A 25,440-nucleotide genomic window follows, 5' to 3' on the forward strand; every position below is an offset into this window, starting at 1 on the left:
TTGTCAATTGGTTAATTTAACAATCGTTGGATAAATTAATTAATTGGATTTGTTATTTATATTTTCGAATTAATTAATTGGATTAATTAATTCACGGACCGGGTTTAATTAATTGGATTAATTAATTATTGGACCGGACCGGACCGAGCCTGTTTGGGTTTATATAAATACATAACTAGGGTTTGAGGTCCATATGGTTTTCATTATTCTTGCTGGCACAAGAAAAAATCCTAGAGACTGCAATCATATTCTCTGTGTGGATCACCGTTGGAGGCTGGACAATTGGACAGCTGTGGTGGCAAATCAAGGTTGTGGAACGAAAAGAAAAGCAAAAGAATTGCAGATCTGACAAAAGGTACAATCTTATCACAATTCCTAACCAAACACAATGAGATATATTGGATGGGAATCGAAATAATTTAATTTTCCGCTGTGCATGTATAAGTAGATTCCCAACACCACCTTGGTTTTATCATTCTTTTAATTTGACCCCTATTTGGATTAGATAAAAATTAGGCTCTATTAAAATGAGATTTTGAAAGGAAAAAATATATTTTGAAATAGTGATTTTTTGAAAAATATTTTAAAAAATAAGAATAACTTTTGCTTTGTGTATTAATACTAGAATTGAACTTGAAAAAAATCTTTAAAGTTATCATAGAAACTCAGGCTGAAAATTTTTTGTACAGTTCAATCCCATTTTCTTTTTCAACTGGGCTTTGTTGTACAACTAAGATTTCTACTTGATCATACTTGTGCAACTCCAACTTACACACATCACACTTGCTAATAAAGTCCTACTGAGTAAGGCAAGAGCACTGAACATTATTTTTTCATGATTATTTTCTTTTAAAAAGATAAAAGGGAACCATACACAGATAGTGACCGTTGAAAAATACATCAAACAACCATCGAAATTGAATAGGTTTGCTATCAAATTTTCCAAAGCTAGCTTGATTATTGAATGCACACTTGGGGCTAGATCCTCTGCAAGTTTACATGCTCCAAAAGTCATAATTTCTTGCACATGATAATTGTAAAGATTAAAAGATTATGGATTCTATTAGCTTTAATATCTCCAACTTTTCAAAGTCATCATATGGTAGAATTGTAACTATAAAACATTCTCATGTGAACTACGTATCTTTGCGTCTTGAACTACGTAGATAGACAAATCCGTCTCTATCTTTTCCCTCAATAATCATCACATCATTCATCCATCCTAGAAGTTTTGAAAGTTTCCATACCCCGTATTTCCAAACACACAAATTGGTATGCTCGAGGAAGCTTATCTTAAATAGAGATAAACTTCCCCCCCAACAATTTTAACAACTTAACAATTTGTCCTTTTAAATCACTTAGACCTCTTGGGGTCTGTACATGGGTGGTCAACTCCTTATGCTCACTGGAAGCACCTGGTGTACACGTTACTTTTTCTTCTTCACTTGAATGAGGTATTGCTCTCTTATCCCTGTGCACAAACCCTTTCCCACGGGTCATGCTACACCAATCCCATAGATAGCTACTTGCATTCTTCAGAGAGGATGAAACTTTCACCCAAGATGGAATCATAACGATAATTGTGTATCCATGTTGCCCTAAAATATGAAGTGCATGAGCAAAATCTACGTTTCCCGAGATCAATATGATAGATGAGGGTTCATGATTGTCCAAAGCAAAGAGGAACATATCTACCAAAATTGTTTTGTCGACAACATCCTTCCTCCCATTGGGCACGTCTACAAGTTTGATACCGATCATGTGACACCCTTCTCTTATTTGCCTCAGAATTGTATTAAAATCTTCATATATCGAAAGAACGATCACTGGTCCATTGATTGTAGGATGGGATAGTAAACCCTTCCTAATGTTACCAACAATATCCTTTGGCCTGACATTTCTTGGCACGGGACATTTCTCAATGTCCCAAAAGATGGTAACAGGACCTGTATTATAGAAATTTAAAAGCAATAGTCATAAGTGAAAAAAATATTATTAAAATTTCTATCTCTTGTGTGGGTCCCGTAACGATTATATTTTTCATTCTCATTCTTACAAAAATAGAAATCAAATGGGAGGTATGACAAAGATCAAAGAGCTTTACAATTTTCATTTAGCCAAGGAAGCTGAAGCTTATCGAAGGAAGTTTGACTTCGAGGTGTTGGGTCTCATGCCCAATAATATATTCTGATGTGATAAAATGATATTTATAATAAATAAGATTTGATTTTTATTTATTTTATTGCATTTATTATTATTTGAGTACACGAATTAAAGTGTTCATGATCACCTGTGACAATGTAAGTTGAGTACTTGCATTGATAAGTACATTATGACACAGTGCGAAGACTCCACATAGTGCGGAAGCATCAAAATTCTTTAGACCTACCTTACATTACGTTTTTGGTTAACCACAACTATATGATATAAATTTAAAATTAAGTAGAGATATTCTATGCATTGTATAAAGTAAACAAGATTGCAGTAGTAGTCTGGAAATTTCACAAGTCAATAATTAATTTCCAAAAAATATTGTTAACTTTATAACTACCATACAAAAAGTACTTACTAATACCCTATCAACAGTCTTAGCACATATTTGTGCGGAGTTTCAATGCGGAGTCTTTGCACAAATTGTGTGGAGCTGTACACAAATTGTGTGGAGACTCCACACACTCCGCACAACATTTATAATTTTTTTTGTTCATTTAAATTATTAAATTAATAAATCAAACGAAACTAAAAATAGGTGAATGCATTTTGTTTACTTTTTTGTTTACTAATTTTTTGAGAAATTAGATTTTTATAATTTTTTTAGTATAATTTTTATTAGCTTAATAATTATTATTAATTATTTTTTTAAAGCATTCTATAAAAATAAACTAAATATAATTGTATATAAAAAAATGGACCAAAGAAAAGAAGACAAATGCACACTTAATCGATTAAAAAAACCCTCTCCGTACAATTTGGAGAGATCAATTGATCTCTCCGAACTATGTGGAGAGATTTGGTCTCTCCATAACCATCTCTCCGCATTGTTTGGAGAGGATTTCTTTTTTCAATTACATAATCTTAACTATAATCACAAAAAAATATAGCATTGGAAAGTAGCTCCAAGAATATGGATAAATCAAAATCAATTGTGTTGAGAAGTGATTCCTGTCCTTCTTCTATCAACAAGAAGTAAATTCTCTTAAGGTCACAATGCATAACTCTAAAGAATAACAAGTTTCCAAAGTAATGAAATAAAGTGAAAATTGACAATCTACCTCGCAAAAAGAAGCTTTCCTCATGAGTCCCAGCAAGTGATTTCAATTGCCTTCTTTTTTTTTTCTTTTTTTATTCTCTATAGTTTTCTTCAGTTTCAAACTATCAAACTGTTTGGTTATTTATTTTTTTAGTTTACCATATTCTTTTCACCTATTTGACTAACCACCTTGAGGAGATAACAAAGAGCTAAAACTACTATTTACCTTTCAACAACAGAAATGAAAATCAAAAAACCAAAATAATTCAAAATTCGAACCCACCAACTTCAATGGTCGAAGATGTGGGCTTTTTTCCAACCCGATCCATTGCTTGCCTCGTAAAACAAAATAAAATTCTTAATCTTTCAGGAATAATAACCTCTAAAAAAATCTTCCTAAAATCACACAGTAAAATCAAACCAACATAGCAAAAATCTATATTTACTTACCAAAAACCCTTATTTCAATAATTCTTTCGATTGTTCTATAATGGAAAGCCTCTGTAAAAGAAAATAAAAATAGATGGTTAGAACTTCTAGAATGTCAACCATCGAGAAGACAAAATTAAAGGAAAACGAAATAGAAAAAAGAGAAGAAGAAATGAATAGAAGAAATGAGAAGTTGTACGGTCGTGGTCGTGGAGAATGAAGGAAATAAGCATGGGAGATTGCTTTGAGAAATAGAGGAAGCCAGATGGTTGCGTGAAGAGGAGTCATGCGTGATGGAAATAAGAAGAAAAAAACATCATTTTTGCATTTTGTACAGGAACATGAGATTCATTTACTGTTCAATCAACAGTACCATCTCTTTCCCCTTTTTATAAGAAGTTAGAAATGAGTCTCAATATTTAACTAAAAATCTAGAAGATATCTTGTGTGATTGAAAATCAATTTATGGTAATATTCTCATCATATTCCATTCTTTTTTGAATTCTAGTTGCATCCAATTGACTCCTATCAAATATTGAATATTTTCAATTTGGTCCTCAAACTTTGTACTTCGTCGTTTCTCGCTTCTTTCTTTTAATTCCACTTCCAATCATCAAGTTTTACTTAATAAACAAAAATATACAATAAATTAGGCTATAATTGCTTAAAAAAACTATTAAATGACTACATTTTGTTCAAATAAGTATATAAAATACAATTATTAGTTTGCTTTGAGAACAAACAGTTAGCAAAGAAGACCAGCTTAATTTTATCTTCTATCTTCGAAATCAATTTATAAACATCAAGTCAATATGCCTTGAACACACAGTTTCAATAAAAAATTGTTAATTTTGGATGCCAAATCTGAAAGTGAATTCATGTTTTCCTGTTATATACCATGATAGACATTAATCTCGATTCAAATTATACAAGGTAGATTTGGAATAGAACAATTGTTCGTACAAAACCTACAAGCGTACAGGATTATTGATAAGTAATAGATTTAGTAAGTTGAGAGTATTGTTCCATAGGAAATAAATGCAATTCAAGTTTACTAATTTTGTATAGAATTCGAATTATATAAAATAAAAGATAGATTTTGATTTTATTTTTGCTAAATTAATCTGAAAAAGTAATAAAAGTTTGGTTTTTATTAAATTATGGATAATTTTGTTGGATCTAGATTCAGCACATTCCTATCTGTTTCAATTCTTGATTCGTAATCTAGTTCATTTCATGCGTTCATGACATTCGATAAAACTGATGTATTTGACTTTCTTTTTCAAGACAAGTTAATTCTATCCTAACCACTACTCGAATATATACCTATCCCGAATTCAAATAATTAGGACGCATTAAAGTTTAGATTATCTACATGATTCCACACGTGATAAATATTATTACTAACAACTATTGGATATATATTAATTTTTTCATGTTCTAAATTTATTGTGAGTCTCTCAATACTACAACAAAAAACTAATTATCTATCTGGTAGCCAAACAATTAAATAATGTAATGAGTATGCAAAATTAATCAAGAAATGCAAGAGATATTAAACTACTAGTCTTAAAATAGAAATAAACAACAAATAGTGTTCATCTTTATCCTCATCCAATAGAAAAGCAGATTCAACCCAGTATACTAATATATAAATTACACGAAGAATGAAAAGATATCACCTGGGTCATAAAAGAATGCAAAAGATGTTGATCTTTAAGTTCAAAGTTGAATTCTTCAATTTATTGATGTAATTGACCATCAATTCTTGCTAAGGCTTGATCTCTTCTCTCAAAATATAGTAATTGACCTCTTGTTCTTGATGAATTTGATGATATTATTGTATATAAAGAGGCAAGAGAGAAACTTTTTTTTTATGTGTAGCCCCTTGTTTTCTTTTAATAAGAGTCCAAAAATAGGTCAAAATCGCGTCCAATTTGGGTCCCAAAAGAGTTTGAATCGCAAAGGGAAAATGTTGATTCGTTTGAGGAAAAAGCCTGCATACCTATGCAAGCACCATTGAAGCATGTAGTTCTCGGGTCATGAAATTTGTATCTCGCGTGCACCGTTTTGAGCTCTTTTGTCCATGAGTAGCTTTTAGTATTTTTGTTATAGCATTCTCTCCTGATATTTGATTGAGGCGATTCAAAGGAAGTTGGAAAGATAATTCAAAGAGATAAAATTCTTCTAAAATTCATTTTTTCAATTTGAATGTTTTTTATTAAAAAAATGGATCTCAATTTGAGGCCAAAATTTCGGAGAATAACTTCTTCGGCTAGAAATTGATTTGTGAAATACTTTAACTCAATTTCATTCTTTTGACCTCCAAATTGCATCCAATTGATCATATGTGATCTTCATTAATCATTTTATAGTCTGAATCAACTGCTGAATATTTACACTTTGATCCCCAAACTTTAGATTTCTTTCGTTTTTGCCCTTTTCACTCCTTCCTTCCAATTCCACCAATTTGTATTGAATTCAATCTAATCAAATGTAATTAACATATAATTAAATTATAACTCATTTAAATCACTAACAAATACTTCAATTTACTAGCCTATATAAGTGTACAAAATGCACTTATCAAACACCCCAAACTTGAACATTTATTCATCCTCAAATAGAACTATATCCTCTTAACCAAAAATTTTAGAAAAACATTGTAAAATTTTTCTTTTTCGGTCTCAGGATTGGAATTCCTGTAAAACTATGATCTGCTTCAAAATTACAATGCTAAAATTAATTTCTACTTATCTAATGCAAAACTGATGTTTGTATGTGTGTGTGTGAAAATTCATGTCAAGCATCATAAATTTATAAAGTTTTTCAAGTCTCGACCGTCAATGGTTAATTATATAATTTCTTATCTTGTAAGATTCACACCCCAAACTTATATTTTTTTTTAACTCTTTTCCCAAGCATGATCTAAAATTGAATTTATATACTAGTCTTCACCCTTTCTAATTTGGTTTGATCTTACTAATTGCAGCTCAATGCATCAATAAATAAAAATTCTCCTTATTTTTTGTTGCTTCAATCCTCAAGAATCAATTAAGCTAATAATCCCTTGTCAACGCTCTAACTCTCTAAAAGAAGTGTTTGAAGACATATATATATATATATATGAAGACTTCTATCCATTAAACTTTCTAAATGACCTTTGTAGCGAGTTTTTGGTTAATAACTCCCAAGTGATATGACTTTAGGGGAACATGTTTTAAATATCCCTAAATGTTTAATCACTCAAGTCATAAAGACTATGAAAAGACGTTTCACAATGAGATACATCTTTCTTTTTCTTTTTTCATTTTTATGCAATAATTAGTGCGATACGTCTTATTAAAAAAGTCACCCATAACTTAAGATTTTCACATAATTTTCATCTTATTGATCTTAGACAATTCACACAAAATTTAGCACATATGGAACCCACATTTAGCTCAATGTCTCCCTACAATAGTTCAATCACTTCCAAATTATTCTAAATTTCATTTAAGGATGTATAATTTAGTGGTTGTTTGGATTTACCATCTAAGGTTCACTATTTGTTTTAAACTATTCGAATTTTGAATCAAATTATTCGTTCATGATGCAAAACATAAATCTTGTACTAAAAAATATCAAGTTTTACATGAGTAAGCATTAATCCACACTAATATGCGACATTTTTACAATTTATAGCCTAACATATGGTTCCATATATTCATCACGGTAGGCAAGTTTATCTAACACACACAAGCACCCAAAAAAAAACCTAAAAGAAAAATATATATATTTTTTAATTTTGAATTTTTGTTTTGCACTTGAACATGCACACAAACCAATAAAAACTCAATATTTTTTCACTCCCAAATTTATAACTGATATTTTCATCAATCTCTAAAAATATAATAAGCATTATATAAAAATTAAGGGGAAAGAAGGGAACTAAGCGCTCCTCTAGTATAAATCTGCAGGTGGTGGATGGACTGGCATGAAAAATGTTGAATCATTTGCTCTTTATTTTCCCTTATCCAATGTGTTCAGGTGTTATGTTCCTTCAAAATAATAAGAAAATCAATGATAATGTGAAACACTTTATAATAAGCTTTGGGGATGATATCCTATACTCCTAAAAGCAATAAAAATTATTAATCTTATATCTTAAAGAGCAAATAAATGAAAGAGAAGTAAATTGGGTAGCCTCCTAATAAGACTTTTTTTTTATGTGTAGCCCCATGTTTTCTTTTAATAAGAGTCCAAAAATAGGTCAAAATCGCGTCCAATTTGGGTCCCAAAAGAGTTTGAATCGCAAAGGGAAAATGTTGATTCGTTTGAGGAAAAAGCCTGCATACCTATGCATGCGCCATTGAAGCATGTAGTTCTCGGGTCATGAAATTTGTATCTCGCGTGCACCGTTTTGAGCTCTTTTGTCCATGAGTAGCTTTTAGTATTTTTGTTATAGCATTCTCTCCCGATATTCGATTGAGGCGATTCAAAGGAAGTTGGAAAGATAATTCAAAGAGATAAAATTCTTCTAAAATTCATTTTTTCAATTTGAATGTTTTCTATTAAAAAAATGGATCTCAATTTGAGGCCAAAATTTCGGAGCATAACTTCTTCGGCTAGAAATTGATTTGTGAAATACTTTAACTCTATTTCATTCCTTTGACTTCCAAATTGCATCCAATTGATCATATGTGATCTTCATTAATCATTTTATAGTCTGAATCAACTACTGAATATTTACACTTTGATCCCCAAACTTTAGATTTCTTTCGTTTTTGCCCTTTTCACTCCTTCCTTCCAATTCCACCAATTTGCATTGAATTCAATCTAATCAAATGTAATTAACATATAATTAAATTATAACTCATTTAAATCACTAACAAATACTTCAATTTACTAGCCTAGATAAGTGTACAAAATGCACTTATCAAACACCCCAAACTTGAACATTTATTCGTCCTCAAATAGAACTATATCCTCTTAACCAAAAATTTTAGAAAAACATTGTAAAATTTTTCTTTTTCGGTCTCAGGATTAGAATTCTTGTAAAACTATGATCTGCTTCAAAATTACAATGCTAAAATTAATTTCTACTTATCTAATGCAAAACTGATGTTTGTATGTGTGTGTGTGAAAATTCATGTCAAGCATCATAAATTTATAAAGTTTTTCAAGTCTTGACCGTCAATGGTTAATTATATAATTTCTTATCTTGTAAGATTCACACCCCAAACTTATATTTTTTTTTAACTCTTTTCCCAAGCATGATCTAAAATTGAATTTATATACTAGTCTTCACCCTTTCTAATTTGGTTTGATCTTACTAATTGCAGCTCAATGCATCAATAAATAAAAATTCTCCTTATTTTTTGTTGCTTCAATCCTCAAGAATCAATTAAGCTAATAATCCCTTGTCAACGCTCTAACTCTCTAAAAGAAGTGTTTGAAGACATATATATATATATATATGAAGACTTCTATCCATTAAACTTTCTAAATGACCTTTGTAGCGAGTTTTTGGTTAATAACTCCCAAGTGATATGACTTTAGGGGAACATGTTTTAAATATCCCTAAATGTTTAATCACTCAAGTCATAAAGACTATGAAAAGACGTTTCACAATGAGATACATCTTTCTTTTTCTTTTTTCATTTTTATGCAATAATTAGTGCGATACGTCTTATTAAAAAAGTCACCCATAACTTAAGATTTTCACATAATTTTCATCTTATTGATCTTAGACAATTCACACAAAATTTAGCACATATGGAACCCACATTTAGCTCAATGTCTCCCTACAATAGTTCAATCACTTCCAAATTATTCTAAATTTCATTTAAGGATGTATAATTTAGTGGTTGTTTGGATTTACCATCTAAGGTTCACTATTTGTTTTAAACTATTCGAATTTTGAATCAAATTATTCGTTCATGATGCAAAACATAAATCTTGTACTAAAAAATATCAAGTTTTACATGAGTAAGCATTAATCCACACTAATATGCGACATTTTTACAATTTATAGCCTAACATATGGTTCCATATATTCATCACGGTAGGCAAGTTTATCTAACACACACAAGCACCCAAAAAAAAACCTAAAAGAAAAATATATATATTTTTTAATTTTGAATTTTTGTTTTGCACTTGAACATGCACACAAACCAATAAAAACTCAATATTTTTTCACTCCCAAATTTATAACTGATATTTTCATCAATCTCTAAAAATATAATAAGCATTATATAAAAATTAAGGGGAAAGAAGGGAACTAAGCGCTCCTCTAGTATAAATCTGCAGGTGGTGGATGGACTGGCATGAAAAATGTTGAATCATTTGCTCTTTATTTTCCCTTATCCAATGTGTTCAGGTGTTATGTTCCTTCAAAATAATAAGAAAATCAATGATAATGTGAAACACTTTATAATAAGCTTTGGGGATGATATCCTATACTCCTAAAAGCAATAAAAATTATTAATCTTATATCTTAAAGAGCAAATAAATGAAAGAGAAGTAAATTGGGTAGCCTCCTAATAAGCGCTTATTTATAATTATTAACTTGACTTTGTTGTTCTACATTATGGAATTCTGAAGAAAGCCTTTAATGATTTGCTTAGTTTGTTTCTTTTGACTCTGATCCACTTTTCGTTGATTTTCTAAATCTATGTAGATTTCTTCCTCCTAGAGCTTAGTCACCAATTCAATTGTTAGACAATTGATGATGTTGAAAGAATGTGTGTTAATTTCATCATCATTAATTGCCACTTCTTCGCTTGGTTCCGTTGTAATTAGTTTGTCATCTTGTTTATACCATTCTTCAATAATTGATATCTCATCCAGTTGAATGGTCAGATCATACTCTAAATTCATCGACAATGGTAATTCTTTCCTTTCAACATTTTCAAGTGAATTATATCACCACCTTTTAGATTTGTCCAATAATATAGAATTTCTTGTACGTATTTTGCTTTCATCCAACATAGCAAGTTCACTATAATATTTGGCAAATATTTCCTCATTCAATAGGGGAGGATCAACTCTCTTAAAAATGATGTCATCGTCTGGATGTGTAAACACATATTCGCCTTTAGGCATGTAGCATTTATTAGATTTGTCAATTGCTTGTTTTTAACATTTTAAATACTGTTTAAATTGTAGAAGTTTGGACATAAATAGATTAATGCATGTATACAAGCATTACTCTATATAATGCATTTCATTACAAAGCTCACAAATTATGTCTTCTACAAGCATATCCTTATCATCCATGTCGAGATTACTTCTTACAAATTGTTTTTACTCATTTTCCATCATCAGAATTCTGCATATATTGTTGAATAGTACCTGAAAGCATACCGATCAAAAGAAAGATCAGTGTGAATAGTCAAAATTATCAAAAAAATAAGAAAATTCGAATCCTAGATAAAATAATAAACTCAAATTAAATACTTTATTCCCCAACAATAGCGTCAGAAACTTGTTCGTACGAAACCTACAAGCGTACGGATCATTGACAAGTACTAGATTTAGTGAATTGAGAGTATCGTCTCATATGGAATAAATTAAATTTAAGTTTACTAGTTTTGTATGGAATTCAAATTATATAAAACAAAAAATATATTACTATTTGATTTTTTTGCTAAATTAATATAAGAAAGCTATAAAAGTTTGATTTTTATTAAATTTTGAATAACTGCATTGGATCTAGATTCCACCTATTGCTATCTATTTCAATGCACGCATTCATGACAATCGATAAAGCTAATGTATTTAACTTTCCTTTTTAAGACAAATTAATTCTATCTTAACCATGATCCGAATCTATTCCTATCCCAAATTTGAATGATTAAAATGCAATAAAATATAGATTATCTATATGACTGTACATGTGATAATGTTATTCCTAACATCTATTGCACATATGTTAATTTGACAGCGTTCTAAAATTATTGTGAGTCTCCCAACACTACAACAAGTAATTAATTATATGACTGGTGGTTAAACAATTAAGTAGTGTAATGGTAATGCAAAATTAATTAAGAAACGCAAGAAATCCTAAACCACTACTCTTGAATTAGAAATAAATAACTATTAGTGTTCATCTTTATATAATATGAAGCAGATCCAGCCTAACATATTAATATATAAATTATAAGATGAATAATGAAAAAATATCACCAGACCATGAAAGAATACAAAAGATGTTGATCTTCAAGTCCAAAGTAGAATTCTTCATTTTCTTTATGTAATTAACTTTCAATTCTTGCTAGGGCTTGATCTCCTCTTTTGAAGTATAGTAATTGGAACATTGTTCTTAATGAATTTGATAATACTATTACGTATGAAGAGGCAAGAAAATGTTTTTTTATTAACTTTTTTTTTATTATGTGTAACCCCTTGTTTTCTAATTAAAAGAGTCCAAAAATAGGTCAAAATTGCATCCAATTTGGGTTTCGAAAAAGTTTGAATTGCAAAATAAAACTGTTGATTCATCTGTGAAAAAAGCTCGTGTGCACGAGTCATTGAAGCATGTGGCTCTTGGGTTATGAAATTTGTGTCTCACACGGCATGAATGGCCCATGCGTGCGAGCCATTTTGCGAGCTTTTGTCTATGAGCTGCTTTTGATGTTTTGATCATAACTTTCTCTTCCGATATTCGATTAAAGTGATTCAAAGTGATTTAGAAAGCCAACTCAAAGAGATACAATTTTTTTTATAGATAAAATTTTTCAAATTTGAACGTTTGCTAACCAAAAAATGAGTCTCAATTTAAGGCTAAAATTTGGAGCATAATTTCTTCGATTGAAAATTGATTTGTGAAAATACTTAACTCTATTTCATTCATTTGACTTCCAAATTGCATCCAATTGATCATATGTAATCTTCAATCATCATTTTATGGTCCAAACCAACTATTGAATGTTTACACTTTGGTCCCCAAACTTTTGGTTTCTTTCGTTCTTGCCCATTTTTCGTTACTTTCTTCCAATTCCATCAATTTGATTTAAATTCAACCTAACAAATATAACTGACCTATAGTTATGCTATAACTCATTCAAATCACCAACAAATATTTCAATTTACTGGCCTAGATAAATGTATAAAACACACTTATCAACAATATCAGTTTATTGTGATATTTAATGAATCCTCAAATACTTAAGAAGGCTTTGTAGTAGCAATTTCCATCAAATGAGTAGCATAACCAGACATCATTGTTGAAGTCATACATATAAAGCATCAACCTAGATAAGATGGATTATATAAAACTTGACATTATCAATAACACCAGCACAGTAAACTTTTGTCTATTTATTAAATAATCTAGGCGAAATACGTTGTGGATTATTATAAGACTAAGACAAGTGTTGGGGATAGTTCGAAGTCCTAAATTTAGCAACTTGACTTCGTCATCAAGCCTTAATGGGTTTATAAATTTTGTTCTCACCATTTTCCTCAAGAGTTAGCTCATTTTGGTTGAATAACACATAATCTCTAGGAATTAGTGGCCTCATCTATTTCTTAGACAGTAATGTTGGAAAAAATAATTAGTTGTAGTAGTGATCAGAACAATATAATGCAGAAATATAAAACTTATCGTCCGATCGAGTATCGTGACAGCACGATGTCCTAAAGTGAAATTGCCCGTCAATAATTGCTGCGACCTCCGTGGACAAGCACTCCCAGGATACAACGATCGTAAACCACTTGTGCAGCAATCACGAATGATTTTTCTAGAACTCTCAATTGTACTCCAGAATAGATATAAAAACCCGAATATAAGAAATTCACAATATGAAAAGAGTGATTGATGCAAGATGATTTTTCTATTTGCTTTGTGTGTCTTTTCCCAAAATGAGATATGGGTTTATATAGGCAAGATGGTAGTAACAGTCTTCACCATGTTAATGCAGAATTTTAATGACTGAGTAATGGGTGTTTTAATGACAGTTAGTGGGTTGTTACAAAAACAAACAGTCATAAAATACTGGCTAGTTTTACCCATTAAATAATAAAGGAAAAAAAATATTTATTTTAGTCAAGGAAGCCCATGGTCCCAAGGCCCCAATCAAGACATTTTAATATTTGCGTGGGGAGTGATTCGAACCCCTGACGTCCCACACAAATGTCACATTTCCCACCACTTTGGCACTTTATCTAATTTGATTATTTCTTTCACATTTTATATTTATACCATAAATATATAACAATCCCCCACATGAAAGAAATAAGATAAATGAAAATATTACTCTGGAGTACGGTAGAAATCATGTAGGCTTAGGTGTCTATCGACTTGAACCTTGGCTTTGTATATTCTATCGAGCTTACTAACTGTAGAGTGAACTATGTCTTGAACTCTACAATTATAGTTGCAAACTGAGACAATAGAACACACACATGATTTCTAGAACAGTCATTGAGTTCTCGCAGTTGTGTTCATTTCGACCGTGAACTTTCCCAATTTCTTTGAGTGCTCTAGAGAATTCGCCTCAATTCTCATAGGAAACGGCCCCACTTCCACACTCAAATAGGTGCTACTATCAAGGGTGCACTGTATTTAAACACCTCACTGAATATCAGCTATAGTAAGCATTAAGAGCATTAGGTCATCCTCTAATCAATACAGTTGGTACTACGCATCATAGGGAGGGGTTTGGAATAAATCCAATGTAGTACCCCCACAGACCACTCCAATAACTTTGTTGTCCCATTGAACCTTGACCATGGGGTCTCCAATTATAAGGTTGGGATTCCATTATAGGTGATCTAATACATAATAGGATTTAGCCCCATCCCCCTCGATGTTTGTTGAATTAGCTCTCTAGCCAATCCTTTGGTTAATGGGTCAGCAATGTTATCACTTGACTTCACATAGTCAATAGCTATAATTCCATCCTTAAGCAGCTGACGCACAGTATTGTGCCTCCTACGAATATGTCTAGACTTTCCATTGTATGATGAATTTTGAGCTCTTGAGATAGCTGCTTGATTGTCACAATGTATTGAAATAGTTGGAAATGGTTTAGACCACAAAGGAACATCCATAAGAAAATTCCTTAATCATTCAGCCTCCTCACCTGCCTTATCTAAAGCTATGAACTCAGATTCCATAGTAGATCTAGCAATGCAGGTTTGCTTAGTGGATTTTCAGGAGACAGCTCCGCCTGCTAATGTAAGTACATATCCACTTGTAGATTTACTTTCATTGGTATCGGAAATCCAATTAGTATCACAATATCCCTCAAGTATAGCAGCGAATTTGGTATAATGTATTCCCCAGTCTAGAGTGTATCTCAAATACCTCAAGACTCGAATAAGAGCATCCCAATGTTCATTGTTAGGATTACTAGTATACCTGCTAAGTCTACCGACAGCATATGCTATATCAGGTCTTGTACAGTTCATGAAGTACATGAGACTGCCGATTACTTTAGCATACTCTAAAGCGGAAACACTAGGACCTGAATATTTTCTCAAATGACGGCTTGCATCATAAGGTGTTTTAGCAGGAATACAGTTGTATTGATTAAACTTCTTAAGCACTTTTTCTACATAATGTGATTGGGTCAAAATAATTCCTCCAGAATGTTTTACTATTTTGATTCCTAGAATAACATCAGCAACACCCAAATCTTTCATTTCAAAGTGCTTGTTTAGAAACCGCTTAGTTTTATTAACCACATCTAAACTAGTTCCCATAATCAGCATATCATAAACATATAAGCAAATTATCACACCACAATTATTTTCAAATTTGCTATATATGCATTTATCTGCTTCATTTATCACATAACCACTTGATGTCAAAACTGTATCAAATTTTTCGTGCCATTGTTTAGAAGCTTGTTTAAGGCCATAAAGGGATTTTTTAAGTCTACATACTTTATCCTTAAGGCCTTCTACAACAAATCCTTCAGGCTGATCCATATAAATCTCCTCTTCTAAGTCTCCATTTAAAAATGTAGTTTTGACATCCATTTGATGTATAATAAGATCATACAGTAAGGCAATTGCAATTAACATCCCAATAGAGGTAATCCTAGTAACGGGTGAATAGGTATCAAAGAAGTCAACTCCTTCCTTTTGTTTATAGCCTTTAGCTACAAGTCTTACTTTATACTTATCAATTGAACCATCAGGTTTAAGTTTTTTCTTAAACAACCATCTGCACCCAATTGTCTTACATCCTTGAGGTAAGTCCACTAACTCCCAAGTATTATTAGACATAATTGAATCATATTCATTATTTACAGCTTCCTTCCAAAATATAGAATCTGGTGAAAACATAGCTTCACCAAAAGTACTAGGATCATTCTCTACTAAGTAGGTTATAAAGTCAGGACCGAAAGAAGTAGTGGTCCTAGGTCTTTTGCTTCTCCTAATTTCAGCTTCTTCTAATTCAGATGGCTCTTCTCTAACACTAGGAGGAATACTAAAAGAACTGCTTGATCCTTCAGACTTTTCTTTAAACGGAAATCTATTTTCAAAAAATTCAGCATCTCTAGTTTCAAATATTGTGTTCTTTTCAATCAAATTATTTTTAGAGTCAATGACTAAAAATCTGTAGGCATTGCTATGAAACGCATAGCCTATAAAAACACAATCAACAGTTTTCGGACCAAGTTTAGTTCTCTTAGGTGCTAGAATAGAAGTTTTAGCTAAACACCCCCACACTTTAAGATATTTATATGAAGGTATTCTGCCCTTCCACATTTCATAAGGAGACTTATTATTTTTCTTACTTGGAATTCTGTTAAGAATATAACGTGCAGTAAGAAGTGCTTCCTCCCACATGTTAAAAGGTAATCCAGAAGAGTTTAGCATTGATATGACCATATCCTTAAGGGTTCGATTTTTTCCTTTCAGCTACACCATTAGATTGTGGAGAATAGGGTGGAGTAGTCTCATGAATAATACCATTCTCAACACAAAATTTATCAAAATCTCCTGTATATTCTCCTTCCCTATCAGATCTTAAAACTTTAATAGTTTTGTCTAGCTGATTTTCTACTTCAGTTTTATAGGAAATAAATTTTGAATAGCTTTCATCCTTACTCTTAAGTAGATAAATATAATAATATTGAGAATAATCATCAATGAAAGTTAAGAAATATTTATTTTCACCACGAGTAACATATCCTTTTAAGTCACATAAATCAGAATGTATCAAACTTAAGACCGAAGTAGTCCTATCAACACGAGAAAATGGTTTTCTAGAATATTTAGATTCAACACACGTTTCACATTTTGAATTTGGACAATTATCGATTTTGGGAATGTTTCCCAAAGTCATTAATTTTTTAATAGAAGTTTTATTAACGTGTCCAAGTCTAGCATGCCACAAATCATAAGAATCCAACAAGTACACGGAAGAGCTGAATGTTTTATTGTTAATCACAGAGACATTGAGTTTAAACAGACTCTCATCTGCATACCCTTTCCCAACAAAGGAACCACCTTTAGACAGTACAACTTGACCACTTTCAAATACAATTTTAAAACCCTTTTTTACTAAGATAGATCCAGATACTAGATTTTTCCTAATATCAGGTACATAAAGGACATCCTTCAAATTAAGGATATTTTCAGAAGTAAATCTAAGCGTCACAGTTCGTTTCCCCTCTATTTTGGAGGAGGAAGCATTGCCCATGAACAGACATTCTCTATCACTAGCGGGGGTGAATGAAGAAAATGCACCTCTCGTGCAGCAAATATGCTTGGTAGCTCCAGAATCTATCCACCAGTCTGTCATGTTGCTTACTATATTCACTTCTGTCACCATAGCAGAGAAATTCCCATCCTCTACCACATGTGCCTGATGCTTCACAGCTTTTCCTTTCCTATTTCCAGTAGACAGTCATCAATAAGATATATTTGTGACTGCTGACAAACCAACAACGTCGGATATAGAAAATTAATACTTACAGTCCTCCCACGTGTCACCATCATAGTCACACCCCTTTTTGCAGAATACCCTCCCTAGGAAAACCAATTGAAACTAGAAGGACAACAAGAGTTCCCTCAATGCTAACTACCCCTTCTGTTTCCCTTGGAGGTATCTTGAATGTTGTGACTAAATAACCGCAAAGACATTAATAATATTTGATGGTTAACAAAGTCAAAACACCAGCTCTGACTAAGATAATAACAATTCAAGACAAAACCTTAGCAATCAAAACATATCTAAGATTAGGAAAGCACGAAATAACACGGAGCACTCACCAATCACACTTCCTGGCCCTCTTCTTCCTTTCCTCTTCTCAGCAACACCTTGATGGGGTTTCAAACCATTGATTGTTACCATTTCATTTACAGGTTGGTGTCAACTTAAAAACCTTGAGAAGTTGGATCTGAGTAAAAATAAGTACAAAGGATTACTTCCTTCATGTCTAGGAAACATGACATCCCTTCGATTTATTGATCTTTCTTACAATAGATTTGTTGGAAATATTGCATTTTCTCCACTTCCCAAACTCAAATCGCTTGAATATCTCTGTTGGAAAAAATAATTAGTTGCAATAGTGATCAGAACAATATAATTCAGAAATATAAAATTTATCGTCCGATCGAGTCTCGTGACAGCACGATGTCCTAAAGTGAAATTGCCCGTCAATAATTGCTGCGACCTCCATGGACAATCACTCCCAGGATACAACGATCGTAAACCACTTGTGTAGCAATCACGAATGATTTTTTTAGAACTCTCAATTGTACTCCAGAATAGATATAAAAACCCGAATATAAGAAATTCACAATATGTAAAGAGTGATTGATGCAAGATGATTTTTCTATTTGCTTTGTGTTTCTATTCCCAAAACGAGATATGGGTTTATATAGGCAAGATGGTAGTAACAGTTTTCACCATGTTAATGCAGAATTTTAATGACTGAGTAGTGGGTGTTTTAATGGCAGTTAGTAGGTTGTTACAAAAACAAACAGTCATAAAATACTGGCTAGTTTTACCCATTAAATAATAAAAGAAAAAAATATTTATTTTAGTCAAGGAAGCCCATGGTCCCAAGGCCCCAATCAAGACATTTTAATATTTGCGTGGGGAGTGATTCGAACCCCTGACGTCCCACACAAATGTCACATTTCCCACAACTTTGACACTTTATCTAATTTGATTATTTCTTTCACATTTTATATTTATACCATAAATATATAACAAGTAATTCTGAGGCATGAAATCAAGCTACATAAAGGAGTCTGTTGCTTGACACGAATAAAGGCAGAGGGATTATTTCAAAATGTGCAGCTACTTCATAAAATCTGATGAAGCTATCTTGTCATGAAGTCAGGGATTTGCAATCACTTTGCCATCATTCACCCTATATCATCCTCAGTTAGACCCGGTAAATATAGTCAAGTCCACTCTATTTGGACCTCATTCCAAAGGACACCTTTTGAAGGCACCATTACGCTATACTCAGATAGTGACCGTAGAACCAACCCCATTTCAAGCATGCCCCTAAATTAATATTATAAATTGTATTTAATCACTTTCGATAAATGATTCTCTTTGCTTGAAATATATATACATACGGGTATTTCAAGTGATGAGAATAAACCATATATCTGATGATGATAAATTAATTAAGCATAATAATTAAAATTCTTAAATAATAGAGAAGGGACATTGCTAAAAGTTTCATCTTATTTACCAAAAAGAAACTGTACCATTCTATCAGTCAATAACATAAATGCAAGTCAGTTTACGGAAACATCTCTCCTTGTTCGTAGATAAGATCGAACCACTCAAAACATAATGTAGTGTAGATTCTTTCAAGGTGCCCATACAAGATTGAGTTTAACAAAAATTCGTTAGTATTGTTTAGCCAAAATAGGGTCGGTAAGATCAGCTCTCTAGTTACCAAGTGCTACCAAAAACTTTCTTTTACTTCTCGGTTCCTCTTGCAAAAGTACGATATCTTTCACCTTTACTTGCAACCCATCCAAATCAACCACGGCTTCTATTTCTTTAACATACAGAATCTCATTTCTCATGTTATAGAAGAGTATAAAGTAGGATTTCTTTTTACCATACGAATTTAATTGGCATCCCCTATTGGCCAATCTTGGACATTTTTTGGCATATTACGTGGAAGTGAAGACCACTAAATGCTGATTCTTTTGAACCACGTCAACTATTGGCCAATCTTGGACTTTTTTCAGCATCCTTGGCAATGGAAACCATCAGGCCAGATGCAACGAAAGCCCCTGGCAACCATTAGGAGATCTGATTTAAAGTTCAGTGATAATGGAGATTATTTTAGAAGGAGAAAACTCCAGAGTCTCTCATAAACATTTTTATCTGGTGTCTGCCAATCAGAATTCTGTAGACTAGGATCTACAAAGGACAAGCAGTTAGCAAAGGAAATCAGCTTAATTTTGGCTTCCATCTTCAAATCAATGTATAATTATCAAGTCAAATCAATATATAGTTCGAAGTTGTTCAATTTCTAAATATAGCAACTTGACTTCGTCAACAAGCCTTAATGGGTTTTTCAATTTTATTCTCACCATTTTCCTCAAGTGTTAGCTCATTCTGGTTGAATAACACATAATCTTTAGGAATTAGTGGCCTCGTCTATTTCTTAGACAATAATTCTGAGACGTGGAATCCAGCAACATGTAAAGGAGTCTGTTGCTTGACACAAATAAAGGTAGATGGCTTATTTCGAAATGTGCTGCGACTTCATAAAATCTGATGAAGCTCTCTTGTCATGAAGTCAGGGAGTTGCAATCACTTTGCCCTCATTCACCCTATATCATCCTCAGTTAGACCCGATAACTCTACTCAAATCCACTCTATTTGGACCTCATTCCAAAGGACACCTTTTGAAGGCACCCATACGCTATACTCAGATAGTGACCATAGAACCACCCCCACTTCAAGCATGCTCCTAAATTAATGATGTCGATAGTATCAGCATTCTTAACTGGTCAATTACACCTAAACAACCCTGAAAGGCCCCACTATTGCCAAGTAACTGAAATCTATGAGGTCCTATGAGGAAAATATCATACCTAGTTAAAGCTAATTCTTGCAAGTGCTGAAAGTAAAATCAAATCGGGCCTAATAATGCTACACTATAACACTGCAGCCTTTTATGTGAGGGAGGCAATAGTGTCAAAGTAGGGCGAACTAAGAGAGTCAAGGTGCCAAGCTTGGACAGAACTACCACAAAACCTCTTTGCAGTTGGGTCTTGTGAGTTCAATCCAACTGATACCACTATGTGATATTTAGAAAGCCCTTTCATTATAAGTAATACTTTCAGCATACTCTATTTTTTCAATCAACAAATTCAATATATAATTATCAAGTCAACATGCCTTTAAATCGAAAATGTGTTTGGCCAAATTATTATATGCGTGACACGTTCATGAATAAGATCTAATTTATAATATGGCTGTGTTTCACAATCAATCATACAACTTCATGTAGACGATGTACATTGTGAATTTCTTGTCCACCGGAGTCTACAAAAACCTTTAATCTACGCATGGTCTGGATCTTGAATTACAAAGGAAGACGACTTTGTCTCTATGTTTTCTTGGACAGTCATCAAATCATCCATCTTTTTTAGAAGTCTTGAAAGTTTCGAATTCCCATATTTGAAAACACAAAGAGACCTTCCGTACATTTTGTGGTATACTACAGGAAGCCGGATTAGAGGTAAACATCCCCCTGACAATTCAAGCAACTTTACGAGTTGTCCCCGCAAAGCATTTAGATCCCTCCGTTGTACCCGGGTCAAGTCATTCTGGTCACTAGAAGCAAGTGCACCTGCTGAAACTTTGTCCAAGGTACATGTAAGACTTTGTGATGTCGAAGTCATAGATTCTGATACTAAATTATCATTACATTCAAATGTAGAATCTGACATCACTGGAAACCAAGCAACATTTGTACGAGCCTGTGGCAAAAATCCATGCCCACGAGCCACACTAGACCAATCCCATAGAAACCGACTTGCATTACTCAGAGCCGACGAGACTCCCACCCTCGATGGAATAACAAGGATAATAGTGTATCCACGTTGACCTATGAAGTGCAGGAGCAAAATCTCTGTCTCCCGAGATTAACAAGATTGATGAGGGCGGGCGATTTTCGAGAGCAAAAGAGAACATGTCGCCCAAACTTTTCTTGTAGGCAGCATCGTTGGGAACACCTACAAGTTTGACACCTATGCCCTGACACCCCTTTCTTAATCGCCTCGGAAATACACTAAAATCTCCATATGCTGAAAACATGGTCACCGGTCCATTAATTGTAGGATGGGATTGTGAACTCATCATTATGTTGCTAGCTACATCCTCAGGACACACATCACTTGGCACGGGGCAACTCTCAATGTCCCAATAGATGGCAATAGAACCCTGTAAGGAGCCTTTGGATTTTCCATGAGGAAGATTGACAGGAATTTATGTTAAAATTTGACATGCTATAATAACTTTTCGAATTGTCTATACTTTTGTTCATTGAGCATTCCACTGGAAACCAAGCAACATTTGCATTAGCCTGCAGCACAAATCCATGTCCATGAGCCATACTAGACCAATCCCATATAAACTGACTTGCATTACTCAGAGCCGATGAGACTCCCACCCTTGATGGAATAACAAGGATAATAGTGTATCCACGTTGACCTAGTACATGAAGTGCAGGAGCAAAATCTCCGTCTCCCGAGATTAACAAGATTGATGAGGGTGGGCGATTGTCGAGAGCAAAAAGGAACATGTCGACCAAAGTTTTCTTGGAGGTAGCATCATTGGGAACGTGAACGAGTTGGACACCTATCCTATAACACCCCTTTTTTAGTCGCCTCGAAAATGCGCTAAAATCTCCATATGCTGAAAACATTTTCACTAGTTTATTAATTGTAGGATGGGCTCGTAAACTCATCCTAATGTTACCGACCACATCCTCTGAACGCATATCACTTGGCACGGCACAGTTCTCAATGTCCCAAAAGATGGCAACAGGACCTCGTAAGGAGCTTCGGGTTTTCCATGAGGAAGATTGACAAGAATTCATGTTAAAATTTGACATGTTTTTCTGAGTTATCTCCAAGTATCCTGATGGCAATGTGATATATTTGAGATAGCTGTTATCTAATAACCTTCAGCAATAACTGGCTTCCTGAAATCGAAGAAAATGATGTGAACAACCAAAAATAAGTTGAATATTTATAACCAAAAAAGAATACAGATTCCATATCAATTTACGGATAGAACTCTTATTGTATTACCAAACTAATTTAAAAATTACTACTCTAAAAACATTATAATGTAGTCAATGCTTCAAAGTCAGTCGTCTAAAATGTGAGATAATTCCAGAAAATAAGTATTTTTTTTTTTTTTTAAGTAAAAAGAGTAACTCTAAAAATCATGTTTGGCAAAATAATACTTGAAGCTAGAATCTAGTTGATTCAATCAAAAAACCCCATCCGGCAAAAAGTAGTCCAAAAATAGAATTAAAAAGGTAAAAGACTATTCCTAAAAACAGAACATGAATAGGGTTCTACAAATCACCAACCAACAGCAAACAAGATTGGTAAAACAAGAAAATTGCATAAAAATAGAATAAGATTAACCCTCAACATAAGAAAACACAAACCCATGATTAACTCTACCACTGAAGATTAATATGTTAAAAAAAAAAAAAATTGTTATTTAAATCTTCACAGACTAGTACTAGACAAGAGGCCGGACACTTGACCTTCAAGGATATAAAGACCTTCAGGATCAATTAGATTTATTTGGCATAAAAATATATAGGGACCTTCAATTCAAGGATATGGACTCAATATTCAGCCTTCAGACTTGAGAGCGCCGAGAATTGGAGATTGAGAGAGAGAGAGAGAGACAAAGGATTTGGGAATTTATTGGTTTCAATTTCAGCACAGATGGGTACAATAGGTTTTGGGTTCGGTCAATTTCTGTTTCAATTTTATTTCCCTGGGTTGGACAAGTGGACGCAATGGTTAAATTTACAAAGAAATCGAAGCAGGATGACTTAATTGTTGGAATGCAGACATGGGCGGAGCCAAGAATTACTGGGCTAAAAATTTTAAAATTTTAATATACAACTGAAATTTATACATAATAAGATAAATTCATAATATAAGTTACCTATTAAAGTTGTATTCGACGATGTTTTATAGCATAAAATTCATCTATAATGGAATCTAGATCTAAATTTATACTAAATTCTCGTTTAATGTTTAGTGTTAAACAGTCAGCAAGAATTATTAAATTATAAAATTCCCAAACAACTCATGAAAAGTCAGATTATATCGTTATTAAATTATATAATTCCCAAACAATTTACATACATTTCAAGTGATTTCAGGAATATCCAAAACAATTGCGAAAGATTAAAATTTCAAAATACAAGATTTAAACCCCCCTACCTTAAAAAATAAAACCGCGTCTACCAATCTGCACCACAAGTTAACTTCAAAAATTCGATCTGTGCCCAAAACAATCTGTAAATTTCAAATTTGGACGCGATTACTCAATTTTTTTCACCAATAACCCTATTACTAGTAAAACCTGGCACGAACAACTAAGAAATCTTTAAATAGCCGTACATAAAACAAGTCATTATTCTCAAAAAATTATTCAAAATACACCAGTTACCAAATAAACTAATTATTCTCCAAAGAAACATCATTCTACTTTGAATCCCATATAAAAAAGAGGGTTTTAGTAAAACTAATTATTCAAAATACGCCAAATTACCAATTCAATTTTAACATTCAGATTTGAAAAAAGAAAGGGTCACGAACGGGACTCACCGTCACTCTTGGCAGTTAGCAGGGCACAGGCCGGCAGTGAGTCGGCAATCGACGGTTCCGTTCGGTGCGGCTACGGTCAGGGGCAAAGTGAAAAGATTTAGGGATTTTGACTTTTGGGAATTATTTGACTTGGTTTTGCAAAGGAAAACGGGAATGGCCGAATGGAAAAGAAAGGGATTATACGTGAACGGTGAATCAGAATAAGAAAATAGGTAATGGACTAACTAATGGGTATTATTATTGGGCCTAAAATTATATAGAATTAGTAGGCTACAAATTAAAGATTTTATTTATTTATTTTTATTTTTTTAATTTGGGACAGCCCATTAAATTTATTTGTTGGTGGGGATGTGTTTAATTGGATACAATTCAAGCAAAAAAAAAATAAAATAAATAATTTTGTTGCATCTGGGCCTTGGTGACAGTGGGCTGTAGCCAAGTGCAGCCCACCATTGAATCCGCCCCTGAATGTAGAAATAGAATTACCTAAATTTTTTAAAAAAAATTAATTCAAAAATCAAGATCTGCTAGATAGTTACATGTATATTATATCAAGAATAAAATATTCGAGTTTTTACCTAAATTCGATTATTAACTCTTGAATTAATTTTGAATATCAAATTTTAATCTTTTGGATCATGTACTTTCAGTTAGGGGTGGGCATGGGTCGGGTCGATTTTTTCCCCAACCCAAACCCAACCCAATATGATCGGTTTGATCAAAATTTAACCCAACCCAACCTGTGTAAAGGTTGAAACCCAACCCAATCAACTATCGGTCGGGTTGGGTTGGGTTGGTCGGTTTGGGACGAATTTTCAATAAAAATTAAAGTTATTCAATTTTTGAGCTTGATATCTTCTTTATACTTCATTAAAATAATGGAATTTGGTTTTTCCTTCCATTGTCAGAATAAAACTACTAGAAATAAGATTATCAAAATGGATTGCACCACCAGATTTTCT

The 25,440-nt window shown here is 32.8% G+C and overlaps 2 protein-coding genes across 2 annotated transcripts; both read right to left on the bottom strand.

The window, feature by feature from the left end:
* Positions 1 to 1,293: 1,293 nt before the first annotated feature.
* LOC111379226 lies at positions 1,294 to 14,782 on the bottom strand. Its single transcript, XM_023002569.1, has 3 exons — positions 14,749 to 14,782; positions 14,533 to 14,652; positions 1,294 to 1,946 (listed from the first exon to the last, which is right to left on the bottom strand). Exons 1-3 carry the CDS (start codon positions 14,780 to 14,782, stop codon positions 1,294 to 1,296), a joined length of 807 nt encoding a protein of 268 aa, XP_022858337.1.
* Positions 14,783 to 21,009: 6,227 nt separating this feature from the next.
* LOC111379233 lies at positions 21,010 to 23,573 on the bottom strand. Its single transcript, XM_023002578.1, has 3 exons — positions 23,398 to 23,573; positions 22,032 to 22,818; positions 21,010 to 21,720 (listed from the first exon to the last, which is right to left on the bottom strand). The coding sequence occupies exons 2-3, from the start codon at positions 22,726 to 22,728 to the stop codon at positions 21,173 to 21,175; spliced, it is 1,245 nt and encodes a 414-aa protein (XP_022858346.1). The 5' UTR covers positions 22,729 to 22,818; positions 23,398 to 23,573; the 3' UTR covers positions 21,010 to 21,172.
* Between the last annotated feature and the right edge of the window lie 1,867 nt (positions 23,574 to 25,440).

Source organism: Olea europaea, chromosome 3 (assembly GCF_002742605.1).
Source record: "Olea europaea var. sylvestris chromosome 3, O_europaea_v1, whole genome shotgun sequence".
Lineage (NCBI taxonomy): Eukaryota > Viridiplantae > Streptophyta > Magnoliopsida > Lamiales > Oleaceae > Olea > Olea europaea.